General features: G+C 40.5%; 1 protein-coding gene across 5 annotated transcripts in view; it reads right to left on the reverse strand.

Moving 5' to 3' along the window:
* Positions 1-20,370, reverse strand: part of EXOC4 (exocyst complex component 4) — an 869,227-nt gene that overhangs the window by 274,738 nt on the left and 574,119 nt on the right. Inside the window, exon 11 of one of the 5 annotated variants that reach the window (XM_028489728.1) lies at positions 9,948-9,975. The exons of the other annotated variants lie outside the window; for them this stretch is intronic. Within the exon in view, the coding sequence (XP_028345529.1) occupies positions 9,963-9,975 (13 nt within the window). The 3' untranslated portion in view covers positions 9,948-9,962. Of the gene's footprint in view, positions 1-9,947; positions 9,976-20,370 lie in introns of those variants that run through there. 5 annotated transcript variants of the gene reach the window in all.

A 20,370-nucleotide genomic window follows, 5' to 3' on the forward strand; every position in this document is an offset into this window, starting at 1 on the left:
GGGGCACGAACCCGTGTCCCCTGCATCGGCAGGCGGACTCTCAACCACTGCGCCACCAGGGAAGCCCCCACACCTACTTTTTGATTAACTAAAATGAAGCCTCTGGAAACTTCAATAAGAACATGGATGCTTTGAGGATGGCCCACCCAGTCCCTTTCTCAGGGAAGAACCCATAATCCCCAGAAAGACAGACTCTTTGAAACTAGTTTTTCTGTTGCACGGCCCTGTCTTTACACAAATTGATTTGCATGGTGTCCAAAGATAGCTGGCAAAAGTGGAAGAGCTGGGTCAACTAACAAGCACACTGCAGAGGGAAGACACATATCTTGCTCAGGCCCCAGAGCTGCCCTGGTTTCTGTCCTTCCAACAGAAACCTTGGATTCTATCAGATACTCTACTTCCCTTCCAAAAAGTTTCCTTTTTTTTTTTGGTGTTGGTTTCTTTTACTTACAATGTTTTAAAAACCCATCATTAATATATGTGTATATTGGGAAGAGTATGCGATTTGAAGGAAGAAGACTTTTTAGTGTCTCTAAAGTAAAACCAAGAATATAGAACATTTGCTCATTTCCTTCCTCTGTCTCTTCCTTTGACCTCTTGATTGGTGATGGAGGTAGTAGCTTTCTCTGGGGCTGAGGATGGAAGACGCCAGGCAGTTTTGAGAAAGTAAGTATGTGCTTAGGGAAGACGGAAGAAATATGGGGTGGTTTTTGTCCAAGACATCCCAGTTCCTTCCTCTCTTACCACTCTCCCTATATTACTCAGTAAACAAAGGATAAAACGCCTAAATTATGACACAGTGTAATAAACCAGACATATGGGAAGGAAAAAATCCAGTGAGAAAAATTTCCAATTCTATAGCAGTGCCACAGAAAACAGTGACTGAAAACCGAAGACTTGGTCAAGTACCTATGTTATTTTTTTTTATATTTAAAAGGGAGCATCACAACTGATAACTGAAAAAGATTAATGTACAAGTATAAGCTGGTTTTAGTCACAACACTTCTGACACCCAATGTGTCAGATTTTTTCCAGCTCTCCAGATACCAACTGGATGTCAAATGATGCAATTCTGACACTAACTAACTACCTAGAGTTAGCACAGACCCCACAAGTTAAAGGCTCAGTCCTACAAGACTGCCCCCACTTCACACACCAGTCACAAGCCCCAGGCCTTTGATGCTTTTCACTGACTAGCTAAATCAGGACTAGCTAGGTTGTGGGAACAAAGACCTCCTCTTCGGGTTTGATAATTTGCTAGAACAGGTCACAGAATCAGGGAAAACAATTAACTGACTAGTTTATTACAAAGCATATTATAGAGGAACAAATGAAAAGGTACATAGAGTGAGGTCCAGAAGGATCCCAAGCACAGGACCTTCTCTCCCAGTGGAGCTGGGGTACAACACCCTCCTCACACGTCGGTGTGTTCACTAACCTAGAGGCTCCATGAATCCTGTTTAGTAGTTTTTAAGGAGGTGGGCATGGTTGATAAAATCATTGGCTGTGGGTGATTAACTCAATCTCCAGCCTCCCTTCCCTTTGAGGAGGCCGGGGGAGGGGGTGGGGGGCTGAAAGTTCCACTAATCATGCCTTGGTCTTTCTGGGCTCCAGCCGCCATCCCAAACCTACCCAGGGGAACCCAGCCACCAGTCACCTCATTAGCAAAGAGAAGACATGCTGGGGACTTCCCTGGCGGCACAGTGGTTAAGAATCCACCTGCCAATACAGGGGACACGGGTTCGAGCCCTGGTCCGGGAAGATCCCACATGCCGCGGAGCAGCTAAGTCCATGTGCCACAACTACTGAGCCTGTGCTCTAGAGCCCATGAGCCACAACTACTGAGCCCACATGCCACAACTATTGAGGCTGCGTGCCACAACTGCTGAAGCCCACGCACCTAGAGCCTGTGCTCCACGACAAGAGAAGCCACTGGAGTGAGAAGCCCATGCACCGCGACGAAGAGTAGCCCCCGCTCACCGCAACTAGAGAGAGCCCACCTGCAGCAACAAAGACCCAATGCAGCAAAAAAAAAAAAAAAATTCATAAATTTATTTTAAAAAAAGAAAAGGCACTCTGTCATTCCAGAGAGTCCAAGGGTTTTAAGAGCTTCGTGCCAGGAAACTGGGACAAAGACCAAATAAATATTTCATATAGTAGCACAAGGAATAATACTAGAATTCTAAGAGTTAATTCTAAAAACTGCTTAGCCAAATAGGCATAGAAGACATAGTTTCATTCTAACAGTGGTGGCATTTTGGGGCTGATCAACAGAGGTTCTTTCTCCAGATCCCCTTTTGCTCTGAGGCAGTAATATCGGGGATGGCTAGCTAGGGTTAGAGAGACAGTAACTGGTGACTTCATTTAGTCAAGTTAGTTGGTCCTATGGGAACTAAACTCACAGCCCTGGTCTCACTCAAACTGTGCTCCAATTAACTACAATATACTATTCTGGGGTCATGTAACTGCTGATAACAGCTTAGAATTGCACAACTGTTCAGAATGAAAACCAGCAGCCACGCAGTTAACTGCACTGGGGAAAGAAAAAAGCATTTTTTAAAAAATGCCTTCTTTTTTTTCAAAGTTAGCCTGAGTGCAGCTGTGATTCTTGAACAGCTTGTTCTGAACCACATGGCCTTCCAGCCTCCTATTCTTCCCACTATGTTCCACAGCTTTCCTGAAGAAACTCTTCAGCATACTAAACTTGGGATTCTTTAACAGCAAGTAACACTTTTCTCTCTTTAATGGGATAATTTAGCCTTCTGACTTCCACAGCAGATGCATTTAAGACCTAGTGATGTCATTAAATTACAGACTCTGAAGAAATCTGAAAGCATCATTATAACTAGCCTGTGCTGGCAGCTCCCTGATGGAGCCCACCAGCAATGCCATGTACAAGAAGAACAGACTCCAGGGAGGAAAAAAGAAGAGAAAAAGGTACAGGTCAAGGCCTGTGCTCCATCACCTGAATACTGATGTCTAAAGGTCTCCATATATCCATCAAGTTAAATGGAGATAAAAATCAGAAAGGCAAAGGCCGAGGGTCCAAATTACAAGGCAAATTAACGATCAGGTTCAATATACCTACAGAATTATTATTAAGGTGTATTTTTCTCAATTAGAGTGATCAAATTAAGATATCAAAGGTACACTTTTCTGTCCTCTTAATGGTCTCTCAAAGTCTTAACCATTAGAGTTCAATAACTACTATGCATTTGCACTTGACCTTTTGCCTAGTTAAGAGAGAGATGAAGCGGTGAGAAAGTACTTTAAGAAAAAAATTAAATGGCATAATTAAAAACTTTATTGATTTGAATTAACATAATAACTGTCAATAATATTTTCATTGAAAATGGAAGATAGATAAAATGGATGTTTTAAACTAATGATTCCTACTCTTTAAGAACATAAGGATGGGGATGGGAAGAATTTATCACATTCCTAAGTTGTCCAAAGAAAGCAAAACCAAACAACTCAAAAATAAATACACATTTCATCTACTGCATGAAACTTTCTCTTGGTACTCACCACCATAAGCTGATGATCTGAACAATTAAATTGTATAGGAGAGTTTAGCAAAATTTGAAAACATCCTAACCCCAAATCTGTATTACCTCCTGTTACTGAGAACATATATCACTGGTATATCATAAGCAAAGGAAGAAAAATTAAGCTTTGTTAGCTTGTGAAAATCCGAACCTTCCTCCCTTCCAAATAATTTACAATTTTTAAAACCACCTACAAGCAATGATCCTATACTCTAACTCTCCACACAGTTCGCTGAATGCACACTTTATTATGCTACTTAAATGCAAGAGTTCAAGAGCACAAACATGGATGAGTAACTTGGCAAGGTGAAGGAGATGAACACTGGCCTTCCGCCACTAGGAGTCATATAAAATTCACTGTTCATAAAAGCAGTTATGTTCCAGGGGAAATGCAAGCAGGATAATGGCCAGGGCCATGGCTTGATATCATGATGTCACACACAGCAGTGCTTCATATGTAAGCAAAGTCTGCATGGGTATTAGATACGATCCTTTCTTCCATCAGTCAACCACAGATAATCCCCGGTCTCTGGATCTCTTCAATCAGAGCTGGTCTTGGCAAAGAGTTTAGCAGCTCTGAGGCTTTAAGAATGCTGTGACGGGGCTTCCCTGGTGGCGCAGTGGTTGCGCGTCCGCCTGCCGATGCAGGGGAACTGGGTTCGCGCCCCTGTCCGGGAGGGTCCCACATGCCGCGGAGCGGCTGGGCCCGTGAGCCGTGGCCGCTGGGCCTGCGCGTCCGGAGCCTGTGCTCCGTAACGGGAGAGGCCACGGCAGGGGGAGGCCCGCGTACCCCAAAAAAAAAAAAAAAAAAAAAAAAAAAAAGAATGCTGTGACGATGTGGAGGCTCTAACTACTCTGTGACTGGGGAGCAGCTAAGTCCATGTGCCACAACTACTGAGCCTGTGCTCTAGAGCCCATGAGCCACAACTACTGAGCCCACATGCCACAACTATTGAGGCTGCGTGCCACAACTGCTGAAGCCCACGCACCTAGAGCCTGTGCTCCACGACAAGAGAAGCCACTGGAGTGAGAAGCCCATGCACCGCGACGAAGAGTAGCCCCCGCTCACCGCAACTAGAGAGAGCCCACCTGCAGCAACAAAGACCCAATGCAGCAAAAAAAAAAAAAAAATTCATAAATTTATTTTAAAAAAAGAAAAGGCACTCTGTCATTCCAGAGAGTCCAAGGGTTTTAAGAGCTTCGTGCCAGGAAACTGGGACAAAGACCAAATAAATATTTCATATAGTAGCACAAGGAATAATACTAGAATTCTAAGAGTTAATTCTAAAAACTGCTTAGCCAAATAGGCATAGAAGACATAGTTTCATTCTAACAGTGGTGGCATTTTGGGGCTGATCAACAGAGGTTCTTTCTCCAGATCCCCTTTTGCTCTGAGGCAGTAATATCGGGGATGGCTAGCTAGGGTTAGAGAGACAGTAACTGGTGACTTCATTTAGTCAAGTTAGTTGGTCCTATGGGAACTAAACTCACAGCCCTGGTCTCACTCAAACTGTGCTCCAATTAACTACAATATACTATTCTGGGGTCATGTAACTGCTGATAACAGCTTAGAATTGCACAACTGTTCAGAATGAAAACCAGCAGCCACGCAGTTAACTGCACTGGGGAAAGAAAAAAGCATTTTTTAAAAAATGCCTTCTTTTTTTTCAAAGTTAGCCTGAGTGCAGCTGTGATTCTTGAACAGCTTGTTCTGAACCACATGGCCTTCCAGCCTCCTATTCTTCCCACTATGTTCCACAGCTTTCCTGAAGAAACTCTTCAGCATACTAAACTTGGGATTCTTTAACAGCAAGTAACACTTTTCTCTCTTTAATGGGATAATTTAGCCTTCTGACTTCCACAGCAGATGCATTTAAGACCTAGTGATGTCATTAAATTACAGACTCTGAAGAAATCTGAAAGCATCATTATAACTAGCCTGTGCTGGCAGCTCCCTGATGGAGCCCACCAGCAATGCCATGTACAAGAAGAACAGACTCCAGGGAGGAAAAAAGAAGAGAAAAAGGTACAGGTCAAGGCCTGTGCTCCATCACCTGAATACTGATGTCTAAAGGTCTCCATATATCCATCAAGTTAAATGGAGATAAAAATCAGAAAGGCAAAGGCCGAGGGTCCAAATTACAAGGCAAATTAACGATCAGGTTCAATATACCTACAGAATTATTATTAAGGTGTATTTTTCTCAATTAGAGTGATCAAATTAAGATATCAAAGGTACACTTTTCTGTCCTCTTAATGGTCTCTCAAAGTCTTAACCATTAGAGTTCAATAACTACTATGCATTTGCACTTGACCTTTTGCCTAGTTAAGAGAGAGATGAAGCGGTGAGAAAGTACTTTAAGAAAAAAATTAAATGGCATAATTAAAAACTTTATTGATTTGAATTAACATAATAACTGTCAATAATATTTTCATTGAAAATGGAAGATAGATAAAATGGATGTTTTAAACTAATGATTCCTACTCTTTAAGAACATAAGGATGGGGATGGGAAGAATTTATCACATTCCTAAGTTGTCCAAAGAAAGCAAAACCAAACAACTCAAAAATAAATACACATTTCATCTACTGCATGAAACTTTCTCTTGGTACTCACCACCATAAGCTGATGATCTGAACAATTAAATTGTATAGGAGAGTTTAGCAAAATTTGAAAACATCCTAACCCCAAATCTGTATTACCTCCTGTTACTGAGAACATATATCACTGGTATATCATAAGCAAAGGAAGAAAAATTAAGCTTTGTTAGCTTGTGAAAATCCGAACCTTCCTCCCTTCCAAATAATTTACAATTTTTAAAACCACCTACAAGCAATGATCCTATACTCTAACTCTCCACACAGTTCGCTGAATGCACACTTTATTATGCTACTTAAATGCAAGAGTTCAAGAGCACAAACATGGATGAGTAACTTGGCAAGGTGAAGGAGATGAACACTGGCCTTCCGCCACTAGGAGTCATATAAAATTCACTGTTCATAAAAGCAGTTATGTTCCAGGGGAAATGCAAGCAGGATAATGGCCAGGGCCATGGCTTGATATCATGATGTCACACACAGCAGTGCTTCATATGTAAGCAAAGTCTGCATGGGTATTAGATACGATCCTTTCTTCCATCAGTCAACCACAGATAATCCCCGGTCTCTGGATCTCTTCAATCAGAGCTGGTCTTGGCAAAGAGTTTAGCAGCTCTGAGGCTTTAAGAATGCTGTGACGGGGCTTCCCTGGTGGCGCAGTGGTTGCGCGTCCGCCTGCCGATGCAGGGGAACTGGGTTCGCGCCCCTGTCCGGGAGGGTCCCACATGCCGCGGAGCGGCTGGGCCCGTGAGCCGTGGCCGCTGGGCCTGCGCGTCCGGAGCCTGTGCTCCGTAACGGGAGAGGCCACGGCAGGGGGAGGCCCGCGTACCCCAAAAAAAAAAAAAAAAAAAAAAAAAAGAACTCATTAGAGACAGATTAAAAGCCAAGCTGCAACTAGAAAACAAACCAAAATAGTCAATGCCAGATCATGCCATCCCTACAATAGATTCCATAGAAGTTCAGAGAAGGGAGAGACCAAGAAAAGACTGTATGCAGATAGGACTTGAGGAGGGGGCCGTGAAGAGAGAGGAGGAAGATTTTGTAAACAGGGGTGAAACGAAAGGGGTGTTTCTGACAACCTGGCAGCTGTATATGTCAGCTAAACTGGAGTGCTGTGACGATGTGGAGGCTCTAACTACTCTGTGACTGGGCAGGGGCTAAAAAAGTAAAGTTTTCAAGGGATACAGTGGCTCATATCCATGAGAGAAGATAAGAGTTACAGAACGTTCTTTAAAAAAAAAAATCATTTATTGAATACTATGAACTATAAAAATTGCTACATACATTCTCTATTTTATTTATTTATTACTAACCTTCATAATACTCCCATGAGATAAACATCCTCGTTTTAAAGGTGAAGCACAGTGAAGCAACTTGTCCAAAGTCACTAGGCAAATAAAAATGGCACAGTTGGGATTCAAACCCTAGTCTGTCTTAACACCTGGGTCTTTCCACTCTGTCACCCCCTACTCTCCAATGGCTTGAGCCAGGGACCAGAGCAGAATCCACTGGTGTGTGGCTTTGCAGCCAGAGGGCGGGTCTGTGGAAAGTCATCTTGTCTGTCTGTATACTCCACACGATACCATCAAGGGCTTGATGGCATGTCCCTCTCCCCACATACACAGTATAATTGTAGTTACATATACCATTCGTTATGTATATGCAATCAGTTATATATACAATTATATATGCAATATATAATTGTAGTTACATATGTACCCGGGGCCGGGGAACATTTAATCTAAACACAATAATCCCTGGTATTCATTTAACTGGATTTCAGTGACAAAAGAGAGTGTTTCAGGGGACCCATTAAAGTGTGGTTTGCCCCAGGCTCCACTTCTACTATGGATGACGCTTCGGAGAAGTCTCCCATGTTGGGATCATTTTTCTGCCCTGATTTGAAACTTATCCTTTGACAGCTTTCAGCCTGCCTGATGTGAGTCTCATCTGTTCAAGTGGATTACTGCAAATAAGACTCCTTGCCTAGTGAGATCAACATGCAGGGAGCATCAGATAATTTCTAACTGAATTTTGCAACACTTTGATTAATGTTAATGCCCTCAAGGCCCCAAGGATGGGTGCATTTGTGTGATTTGAAATAATCCAACAATTTTATATAAAACCAAGAAGGGATATTTGCTTACTGGTAAGCCTAGAGGCGCCCAGGTATCTAACTAGTTTGGATCCCAGAATGACTGCATCCCCTCAGAGGTTACATTTATTTTAGTAAACCTAGGTACATATAAATATAACATTTCCTCAGGTAGCATTTTGACAAATAACTGCCGATGTCTGGATTGATGACTTCCTCTGAGCTAAGGAAGCTCACATGTTCTCAGCAAAAGCTTAAAAGATGTTACGAACACAGACAATATTGCGACCCTTGGCAGCCTTTTCATATTGACCCAACTTGGCTGTATTCTCCCCAAAGATAAATTAGGTGGAAAAACTCAGACAGGCTAGGATTACCAAGGAACAATAAAATATATATATATATATATTAGAAGCCACAGGGGAATGAAGAAAATTAGAAGAGGTTGATTCTGACACAACAAAAGCTTTTTTTGTGTTGTCACTCATTAAGTGGCATGTCTGGAAGGAGGTATTATTTGTGTTTTATAGCTGGTGAAACTAAAGATAAGTTAGACAAGTTGCCCAAAGGAGTAAGAGCTGTAAGTTAAGAATACAACTGGGAGTTGAGGTTCTACATCCCAACCTCTCCATTGACCACAGGCAGGTAATGCTCAGCCCCATATGGGAGACTCATGTAGGTAAAGGAGGCCCGCTATAAAAGAGATTCTCTGGAGATGTATCAATTTTTCCCACAAGCTTCAGCTATGGGGGTGGCTAGGCTTCCGTCACATGGAAAAACACCAGATAGAATCAACAGATTTTAGAATTGAAAAGGGTCTCTGAATTCACTGGTATTTCAGTTCTTTTATTTTGCAGATAAAGAAAGCAACCCAGAAAGACTGAGCTATACGTTGGAGGAAACACAGCTAGTAAGTGGCAGAACTAGATCCCAAACTCGGGTCTACCGACTCCTAGCCCATTTTCAGAGAACATCACCACAGAGTGAACCAACCATCTTAGATTTCAGAACCTACAGAAAGCCGATTTATTTTTATAGTGAATCCAGGAACCCCGAGAATTCTGGCCTAATCTACAGTTTAATGACCCCCCAGGCTACCAACAAATGAACCAAATAACCTAACACAGCCTTCAAAAGGTTTCAGCTTCCAACAGCCCTTTGCCCAGGCTGTTCTGAATTCTACATTCAGAGAGGGTCTTTTTGCTTCTTGACACTTTATATTTCCCTTATATAAAAAGAAATACTAGCTAAGAGTCATAATTTTCTTTCAGAACCAAAGCGTTAGGGGGAACATACGCAGCATGTTCTACTCTTGTCAGTGTGGCTAAGGCATGGCCAGTGTCGCACGCTTCCAAAAACTAATAGATGATCATCTGCTCATTTTAGCGATGTCATATGTGGGGCCACCAGGAAGCAAGGCATATTCTAGTCAGAGCAATCTTCAGAGGCTCAAGGCTTCAGTGCGTCACACTGCAGGGGGCAAAAGTTAATAATGCCTCGTTTTAAAAATACCAACCTGCTAGCAGGGGCTGTGCCAGCCATGGAAGCGCGCCACTTATCTCTCCCTCTAAGGGAATGTGCTGTGAGGAGCAGAGGTGACTGTCAGCCTTCAGACCCTCTGGGTGTTCACGGCGGCCGCCTTCTCCAGAGTTGCTCCCAGCCAGTGAGTGAGCATGGCAGGCATAGCTGAACTGGGCCGTTGCGACCCAGTGCGGGATTCTTTACGATACTACTCTGCTCCAAAAAGAAAAAAAAACCATTGCTCTTGGGGATTATTAACAATAATTCTGGAAGACTCCCAGTAAACCTGGGGGAGCTGCTAAGTCCAATCAACAAGCTGACTCTATTAACATAAAAGGGCAGTTTGAAAAAAAAAAAAAATATATATATATATATATATATATATAAAGGAAGAAACTTGTTTGGTGACAAGCTCCTAAACCAATTTATGAGCTGCCAAATACAACATATCTCGGAGGCTGCTGATACCATTAACGCTTCCCTTTTCCATGGTTATAAAAACAGAACAAATCAAAAAACCTCTCATTGACTTGGTAACACTGTCAAATAAAATGCTAAAAGTGTGGCTTTTTTTAGTTCGTAAAAAGGAATCATAGGAAGAAGATATTATTTCAAATATAAAGAAAATGAAGGATTTGGGGAGGAAAGCATGTTAACTGTGAATGTTAAGGCATTTAAGGTACTGCGTGAATGACTAGAAATAGAAACATAACGAGTTGTAAAAAAAACTGTAAAAAAAACTGTAGTGCCCCATTACTTTTATGATAATATCACTTGTCAAACAAAACCCGTCCTTCCCGGCATCCAACTCCTGCTCTTCCAACCTACAGAACACGCTGCTCTGCTTCCCCAGTAAATCATCAGGGTAAGTCCTCCAACCTAGACACCAAGAAATCTAACTGAAATTTCCCAAATGATCCAAAGGCCTCGTGAGTTCTGAAAAGTTTCAAGGAATAGAGTTTCTAAGATATTTGTACCTTCTCTTTTTTTCCCTGCACTTTGCTTTTTATTGTATCATAAATCCACAAGTTCTCACCTAGCACTACAGCAAAAATAAGAGTTAGCTGTATTGAGAAAGCCATTTAAGGAAAAAAAAAAAAAACCCTCATTTTTTACAGACAAGGCCATTAAATGCATAGTATTTAAACCTCTCACTTACACAATGAAAATGGCAAGTAGACATAAATTTTACAGTATCTAAAAGCAAAACCCTGGGGCCTAGCAAAACAAAATTACCTTTCTAATGCAACTTTGCAATGTTAATTTAAACTCCAAAGGTAATTTTGCATCCAGGGTACTTATGGATATATGAATTACACTCAAAGAGATGACTCAATACAATTTGTTTGATTGCTTTATCATTCCTCCATTATATCAGATCTTCTAAGGCAGCAGAAAAGATCATGAGGATGTTTGAGGATTGTTCATTTGAAGATACATGGGTGGCCAAATCCTATCACACCTATTATGGAAAAGAGCCTGACCATAAAATCTTAATTAACACCGTAGCAATTTACTTAAAAGTCTCTGATGCAGCCCATGCGAGGCTAAATCAGAAGGGAACTGCTGTTGGCATTTTAGAAAAATTAAAAGAAAAAAAATCGACACGGCAGAGGCCACATTATAGACTAAAGCAATTATTGCTTGGGTATTGTTTCTGCTATGTGATAGAATGAAGGGAAAACAGCTCTGAAACCTTGGTTAGACTATAACTTTCAGAATTAGTAATGGTGGGACGACAGTATGTGAACCACAGCTTTCTGACTCTATCCCCTTCCGAGAAATAGTGGAAAAGTCTTAAATAAGATAATATCTCAAATTAAGTCCTGTTTAAAGTTAATAAGGGAATGATGAAGAACTTGGTTTACATTTTTTCTCATTAATTATCCCCTAAGATCTGAATCAAGAGGTAGGTAGGATTAATGGCAACTTGAGTTAAAACTCTTACTCTATATATTTTGGACCTTTCCTTTGTCTTAATCACAGCATGTCCTAGGAAGAGTGCCTCGAATATTCTCATCAATCAAGTATACTTTTATGAGCCTTTCAGGGACACTCTCCTTTTTATAAATAAGTGATAAAATAAAGAATGAATGTTACTAAATATCTAGGCTGCAAATAGCAAAGAGATGCGGGGGAGATTTAGTTCCAGGGAGAACAGAGTATCACCTGGTTAAGGTATGGGACCAAGACAATCTTCATAATGACTCATAATAAAGGTGCTATATATGTCTAGCTATATGCCAGAGACAGTTTTCAGAACTTCACGTGTATTTAACAAGCTTAATCCTTACAAAAATCGTTTAAGAAAAGTTCATCATTATCATCCCCACATACCAGATGAGGACTGAAGAACAGAGAGGTTTAGTGACCTGCTCAAGGTCACACAGCTAATAAATGACTAGGCCAGGATTTGAATCTAGACAGGATATTTTAAAGTCTGCATTCTCAACCATATGCCACATCTCTCATCTATACTACTCATTGGCTTCTTATTGCAATTCCAAATCAGGCCATCCCTGATTCCACCAATAATCATAATACTGCCTTATTCTTCTGAATGGCATTCACTAGGAATGTGAAAGCACTTTTCAGCTCTAGAGTAGCAACGTCTCACACGACCCTCTGCAGGAAGTATTTTTACTATACACTGTGGTCCAAAAGGAGACCTTCAGATTGTCTGAATCAAACCTGGATATACAACTCAGTAATAAGGTTTTCTGATAATTTCTTCCAAAGATATATCTATAAAAGCAAAGTCAACTGACAAAAAGACAAATCTCAGTAGAAATTCCGATAAGCACTATGTTCAAAGAACTCCTTGATAGGGAACAAGAATCATTAAAGAGCCTAGTAAAATCATTTTAAACCTATCATCTTAGCAGACTAAATATAAAAAAAATCACAAAAGAAAATTATTAAAAAAAGTCTGAAAATATAAAGTAATTTTCTTGGCCCTCAAGTGGTCCTTTATTTAGAACAAAATGAAAGCCTGTGCTCTTTTTTGTTTTCACTTTAGTTCCTTTCCAGAAGGCTAAAGACGCCTTCCTGTTACAGGACAGTTTTATTTCATATTTTTAATGTGGTAATGAACTACACATAAGTATTCTTAGATACAAAGCAATTAGGAGGACATCAAAAGCAGGGAACAAATTCATGGCCCATAACTTGGAATAAAGAAACAAAGAAAATCATACTATGTTAAAAACACCCATACGAAGACCCAAAGCAATAGGCTTCTGGACTTAATCCAAGTTATTTGGCATATGAATAGGTTTATTCTGAGCCAGATGTTAGCTCTTGAACATTTGATAACTCTTAAGAAATAGTATGTTGATGGCTTAAGAGGAAACAAACCAAATATGAATTGAGTTTTTCATAAATTACACACGATTTTAAAAATTAGAGAGGAGAGTGAATGAATCTTGTCCTTATTCACAAAGGAACCCAATCCATCATTCACATGCTGTAGTCCTTCATTCACAAAGAGGTCAATTAGCCTTCTTTGGTGGTCCCTTTTTCCACATAAAGGAATTGAACTTGGGGCAACAGATGCCAAATGTCTGGAACAAGGGACAAGATGTTCAGTTAACTCCTGAAAGATGACTGAATAAGTTAATATAGAACTGAAACTAATGTACATTTCCTGCCAGTGCAGTTAGTATTGGAAAGGGAGAGGAAGAAGAGCAGTCTGCAAGGAGGAGGCAGCATTGTTGCTTTATTGAGCAACAATGTGAAGATACCACCATTTTTATTCCTAGCCACCAAAGGGTGGAATTAGAAAACAGAATGTGACAATACATAAGGAGACAGTTAAAAAAAAAAAAAAAAAAAAAAAAAAAGAAATCAAAGAACTCCATTTCCTCAGGCAGCTAACCTATGCCTTAATATCATACATACTTGTAACTTGAAGCCCCCTCTTCCTTTAGCTTTCTAACCTAGCTAGAGTTATGTCTCTATTTCTCTCTATTTAAGAGCGCTTTTCATCCACAGAATACCCATAAATGTCCAAAGTACCTTAAGTCCACTAAGACCGTAAGCAAAAAGGAGATAGATGTATTTCCTTCAAGAGAACCGATGATATAGTTTTCTTCTAGCACTGAGTCTAATTCTATACTCCCTAGAAATCCTTTTCTGAAGTTTCAAGAATGCCAAATTTCAGTTTTTCTTTTGTGGACACTACAGCATCCCAAACGGTCTATAGCCATGACTTACCTACACTGAGTGAGGGTTCCATACCAGTCCTATTATATTGTACGTATTTATGGACTTAGGACATTCAACAGAAGACTGAATGAATAAGCTTGTGGGATTATGGATGCCTCACAAAAAACATGGACAAGGAAAAGATCTCGTATATTTTCTTGGCTATTCTGATGCCTTAACTGTGTCACAGTCCTTTCTATTGCACTAAATCCACAGAAAGCTATAAGGGAGAATATATCGCAGATAACATTAGTGTAGCTATACATATATTCTTCCAGATGCACCTGCTACATATCTGGCAGGTAAAATAAATTTGTCTTCTTGTCTAACTTCATTAAGGATGACAAACTAAAAGACAAGAGTACAAGGACAACGCTACATTGTGTACCCAGATTAAGGAAGCTCTGTGTTTGCAGATCACCCTGTGGGATGACCAAATTGACTATTTTACTGAATAGCTTAACAAATGGCTGGAAGTCTTTTCCCCATGATACAGGCTAAGAATGATCAATGTACACTCTTCTAATTTATATATATGCTTAACGCATGGAGGCTGTGCGTTTCATCTATGTTGATTTCTATTCCTTTTCTCCAATGGATAGGCATATTACAGATTAAAGAGATTAAGAAACCTTGGCATGCGACACTACACAGTAAAGAGTTTAGGAGGGAAATGAAATTCCTCACTTCCTACAAGACAAACTAAGAAAAAAAACCATGTAAATATTGTCTACCATTTTTTAAAACTGGCACAATTATGACTCCATAAAGAGTTAAATCTTCTTAAAATCCATAGACCTGGGGTGCTGGGGTAAAGGCCCTGCTCCATCTTATTGCCATATATCTGAGTCACTGCTGTAGGTAATAGACTTTAGTCAGGTTATCCATATTTTCATCATTATTTAATCAACGAATAACAGGGTAGGGGTAAGCTGAGTGGAGGATTAGAATCTTCAGGGAAAAATAATCATAAACTTTGAATTGACAGCATGAGTTACCCATAAGCCTCAGTGATTCCTGAAATTGGCCCAGAGATGAGATTCAAACAGCCCATTTAATTCACCTAAAAACATCTAATCCACTAAAGCCCACTGGAAATATGAACTCAGAACTATTGTCCATAAGTTAAGGACCATATACTATAATACGCACAAAAAGAGTAAGAAGTTAGGCTTGAACTAAGTGGATTTTTTAAATTGCTTCTTTCTAAAAAATCAAGTTAAATGTCCTCAAGTTTCTATGCTTAATACCCATGGTCAATATGCCACTGACTATCAGCAACAGTTTGAGTTAAAACAGCACTGGCATAAGAATAATAGTAATAACCTCAACAGGAGCTAACATTTATAAAATGCTTACTATGTACAGGGCTCTGTCTAAACTAGCTTTATATAAATATATTATATATAGAATGTTTTATAAAAAATATATATAATATTTTATAAATATATATATATAAAATCTATCTTTTTTTAATGATGCTAATGCTTTATTTTTTTAACATCTTTATTGGTGTATAATTGTTTTACAATGGTGTGTTAGTTTCTGCTTCATAACAAAGTGAATCAGCTATACATGTACATATGTTCCCATATCTCTTCCCTCTTGCGTCTCCCTCCCTCCCACCCCTCTAGGTGGTCACAAAGCACCGAGCTGATCTCCCTGTGCTATGTGGCTGCTTCCGCATCTTTGTTTGCCTTCTTTTTCCAACATCTTTATTCAATGCCATTCTACTTCCTACTGGAACATCTTTAAACCTTTACAAACACTAAGAGTCCACTGCTGGTAAGGGGGCTGCATTCATTTAGAAAGCAAGTGAACCATTATAGTAACACATACGGAATCGGCCGAGCATGCACTTTCTGCTCATGCCTAAGAATAGTTCAAGATATTAGTCTAGATCTTCAGGGATGCTGATGGTCTGCACCCCTGCAGCCTTCCCAGCTCTGCCCTGGCTGGTTAGCTCATGGGTAGAGAATCATACGATGAGGTCAAGACTGTGTGGCTCAATCTGCTTTCTGATACCACTCAATATCACACACCATTATCCTTAATCCCAACTATCTGTTTTGAAAATAATGTGTCTTTGATCATGAGGGGACCTGATGTAAGAGAGAATGGCTTAATATAAACTCAGGTCTATTACTGGGATTGTGGGTGTGGGGAGATTAAAACCACCACCGCCACAAAGCAAAACCAATCTCAAACTGGTAATGGACGGCAGACCTATCTTCATCGACACTGCTACCTGCAGTATTGTCCATTTAGGTCGGAAGGGCTGTGGACAGGGTGGTGGTGGAGTTGTGAAGGGACAGTGGGGGCGGCAGCTTTTTTATTTGTGACTATAAGGGCAAGGAAAGGAGAGCCAGCGCCTCCAAGAATTGTATTATCAGCTTACTGCTGACATTTTAACCTCCAAAATGTAAAAGTTAATTAGAACCCACAAAAAAGTATCCAGAGATTTTAGCAGCTGTGGAAGGTAGCACATTTGGGGATCTGATCTGCTTGGGTAAGCAGCATTTCCCCAGCAGTCATCCAGGGAGCTTGAAAAGCAAAAACAAATAAAACAAAACCTGGCAGATCTACAGATGATCGGGCTCTGCTCCAAACCTACTACATTAGATCTCTTCTCAAGGGGGAACTGACAGGAGGGCAGAAGTAGCACACGGAACAGGAATCTGTACTTTTAAGGAACTCTGTAGGGAGTCTTACTTTGTCGTGTTTGGAAAACACCCCTAGCCACATCAGTGATGATACCTCGGGTTGAAAAAGACTGAACTTCCGCACGTGACTTGAATGGCCATGTCTCTAAAATAGGTAACGGAAACTGAGTGCCTAGCTTGTAAAAGAGTGTTGTTTTCAACCAGAAAGGGGCTGAGAGCTTTCTTAGGCTTCTTGGCAGGTGTTGATGAGGCCCAGGCATGCACTGGGGAAAGATGATGTGTGATAAAAGCAAACAGAGGGCAATACAAGATTCCCTGGAGTCCCATAAAGGACCATGAAGTAGCCTCCCCATTTAGGCTCAGTGTAACCCCGAGGTAGCTTTTATCCCTATGCTCGTTCCACAGATGAGGAAACTCAAGGCCAGAAAAGTCCACTGATTTTCACAGTCACCCAGATAATCAGGCAGGAGGCAGTGCTATACAGGGAAAGGAGCAAGACGCTAGAAGTCAGGAGAATGACGTTTCCACGCAGGCTTGCCATGAAATTGCTTTAGCGCTCTGGGGCTCAAATGTCCTTATTTGTAAAGTAAAGGGGTTAGATTAGATCATTGCTAAGGTCCTTTAAAATTTTAACCATCTATGATTTTAAGCTGTCCCAAGCAGGGTTTCTGCCCCATGGCTTAGTTTCTTTTACACTATATTTGACTGCCATGTTTATAATGATATTCAGCAAAAGGGGGCATTGAAAATCTAGGTTAGGTTCTACTGCAGGAGTTATCCAAATTTAAGGTTTATATATGAGAATAAGTCATTTTCATTAATGCACAGCAAGTTCTTTAGTAAAGATGGAAGACAGGGGGTTGGGGGGGAGCTAGAGGTTTGAACTCAACAGTGAGAAAAATTCTTTGTGTTCTAACACGTAAGCTACAATGATAAGGGGCACGTTCCATGAGACCAGGTGTATTAGAGGCTGCTATGTGAGATGTTCCTAAATATAGCCAGGGCTGCAGTAACAACTCTGTCTGCAAAATGCATGCCCGGCATAGCCTGGGATGCAGAGAACATACTAAGTAGGAAACATAAATGTGCAGAACGGCTGTGTAATTGTTGAACTTGTGCCTCATATATTCATAGTTAATTTTGGCAACCGATTTCAGTTATGGGAAGGGGGAAGATGGGGAGGGGGTGACTTCTCCTGTCCTTCAACTTCCCAGAAATGTATTAGAAATGACAGCCTATGATTGCTGCAGACAGTATCTAATTAACTGTCATTATAAAACACATGTCAGAGCCTGGGGCCTATGAGGGATCTGATGTCTAATTTCTCTCTAGAATAATAAGAGTCTCCTTTGAAACAAGCTGGTGAATGAATTTTGTTGTCTTATTAATCAACCGATTTCAATCTGACCCCCTATTTTCCTCCCATACCTTATTATTTCCTGCTGCACCCCCCTCCCCTAACTACTTTGGAACTCATATTTTAGACAAGTGATGGATTTAAAACAACTTCTGTCACCTTCTGCCTAAGCAATCTCAATAAAGATCCACTGCAGAAATATGATATGGAAATGGAAGCTGTTTGTAAAAACTATTAACTCAATAATGAAACAATTATTCCTGAACCGCCATGAAAATTACTTACAAGCCTTATTTTCTCTCATTTTGCCATACCGCAGATTGTGATTCTATTTTCATTCCTATTAATTAGAACAAAGAACTTAATCCTTTTCTCCTTCTATTATGCAAAAACAAGCACGGTTATCAGGGAGCTATCTAGTTACCAGTTAATTTTATTTAGGAATGAGTTGCAGAGACAGAATCACTACTGATGTCCTCTAACTAGAGGGGTTAAGACGAAATGCGGCCTGAATCAACACAGAAAGTAAATAATTTCCCTCCGTTCAACATTCCATTCACAAGATTACTCATCTCCTTCCCCAAATGGATCCATGACATTCTGCAACTAAGCAAGGAACATTAACAGATGAGGTCGAATGAAACAAGAAAAAAGACTGTCATTTGACAGAGCTGTGTGAGATCCTGCATATAACACATCCATGGTAACTCCCACTCACCCCCTACAAAACTGGTACAATGCACATCCACAACCATGGAGAGAACGTGCTGGGAGTGGAGGCCGCATTCTGTACCTGCTTAATATGTGTTACTGATAATGATCAAAGCAGGGTTTTTCAAACTGTATCATAACCAGCATGGAATGGATTGATATCTCAGGGAATAGGACAGAATAAAACAGAAAATATCAGAGGGTATTATATGTGGTCATATTATCATCATATATATGTATGTACGTAAGAATGTACGTATGGGGCTTCCCTGGTGGCGCAGTGGTTAAGAATCCGCCTGCCAACGCAGGGGACACAGGTTCGAACCCTGGTCCGGGAAGATCCCACATGCCGGGGAGCAGCAAAGCCCATGCACCACAACTACTGAAGCCCGGGCTCCACAGCTACTGAAGGCTGTGCGACTAAAGCCCATGCTCCACAGCAAGAGAAGCCAGCGCACCGAGAAGCCCGCGCACCGCAACGAAGAGTAGCCCCCGCTGGCAGCAGCTAGAGAAAGCCCACGCGCAGCAACGAAGACCTAATGCAGCCAAAAATAAATAAGATGAAATAAATAAATTTAAAATATAATAAAAATAAAAAACATTAAAAAAAATAAAAAAGAATGTATGGATGTATGTATGCCTGTATACTGCTGGTTATGGCCAAAATTTTTGAAAATCCTTGGACCAAGGGTAAGAAATGGGTCAACAAATATTCATTAAATACACAGATGACCTCAAAGTAAATTCAAGTGGCCTAATGCTTGTCAGCTACTTAATTTAACTTCAAACTCTACTCATTAGACATATCTGCTCCCATCTTTCTTCAGTGTGGGAATGATCCTAGTGTCAAAGGTCTAAGGATAAACCCATAACTTCTTAAAGTCAGTTCCAACTTCTATTGAAGAATTAGCCGAGATCTAGGACACCGGTAAATGTTGAAAAGCTCCATTATGTGAATTACTGAAATGCAAAATAAGCCATAATATTTTATCTAGGTGGTCATAGCAGATAATTATGTTCTATTTTTAAAATGCTATGCTCTTCACTACACAGTCAGAAGCAGTCACTTAATCGTGACAGAGAGCCAATAAAATCCACTAATCTACCTATACAGCAGATATTTACGTCTGCCCATCAGAATGCTGGTGAGTAATTATCGTACTGACACTCAAATCTGAATTTTCCTACGTTGGCTCTGCTGCTATACCTTGTCCAGAGTCTTATGTGGCTCAGGCCTTAGAGGGGGAAACTGGCCCAGAGGTAAAAAAAAAAAGGCTAATGGACTTTGTGAACTGGATTGCTGTATATAGAGTCCTCTGAGGTCAAAATACTTCATTTGTCCATACGTCTATCCATCTATCCAACTAGTATTTACTGAGTGATAACTATGGATCAGGCATAATGCTCGGTACTGAGGATATGTAGATAAAACTATGTTTTTGTTCTCCAACAACTTACTATCTAATAGGAGGATATCAACCTGTAAACAAATGAATGCATGAAATATTAGAGATTCTGTGATGCAAATGTATACCACGTATGGTGGAGAGGAAAGGAAGGAGCAATTAGTTCTCAGGAAGGCCTAATCAGAAGAGAGCTGACTTTAGGTAGGATGGTTGGAGAAGGAGCGGACATAAAACATTTGGTTATGAGTGAGACACAGAAGTAAAG

Source organism: Physeter macrocephalus, chromosome 5 (genome assembly GCF_002837175.3).
Source record: "Physeter macrocephalus isolate SW-GA chromosome 5, ASM283717v5, whole genome shotgun sequence".
Lineage (NCBI taxonomy): Eukaryota > Metazoa > Chordata > Mammalia > Artiodactyla > Physeteridae > Physeter > Physeter macrocephalus.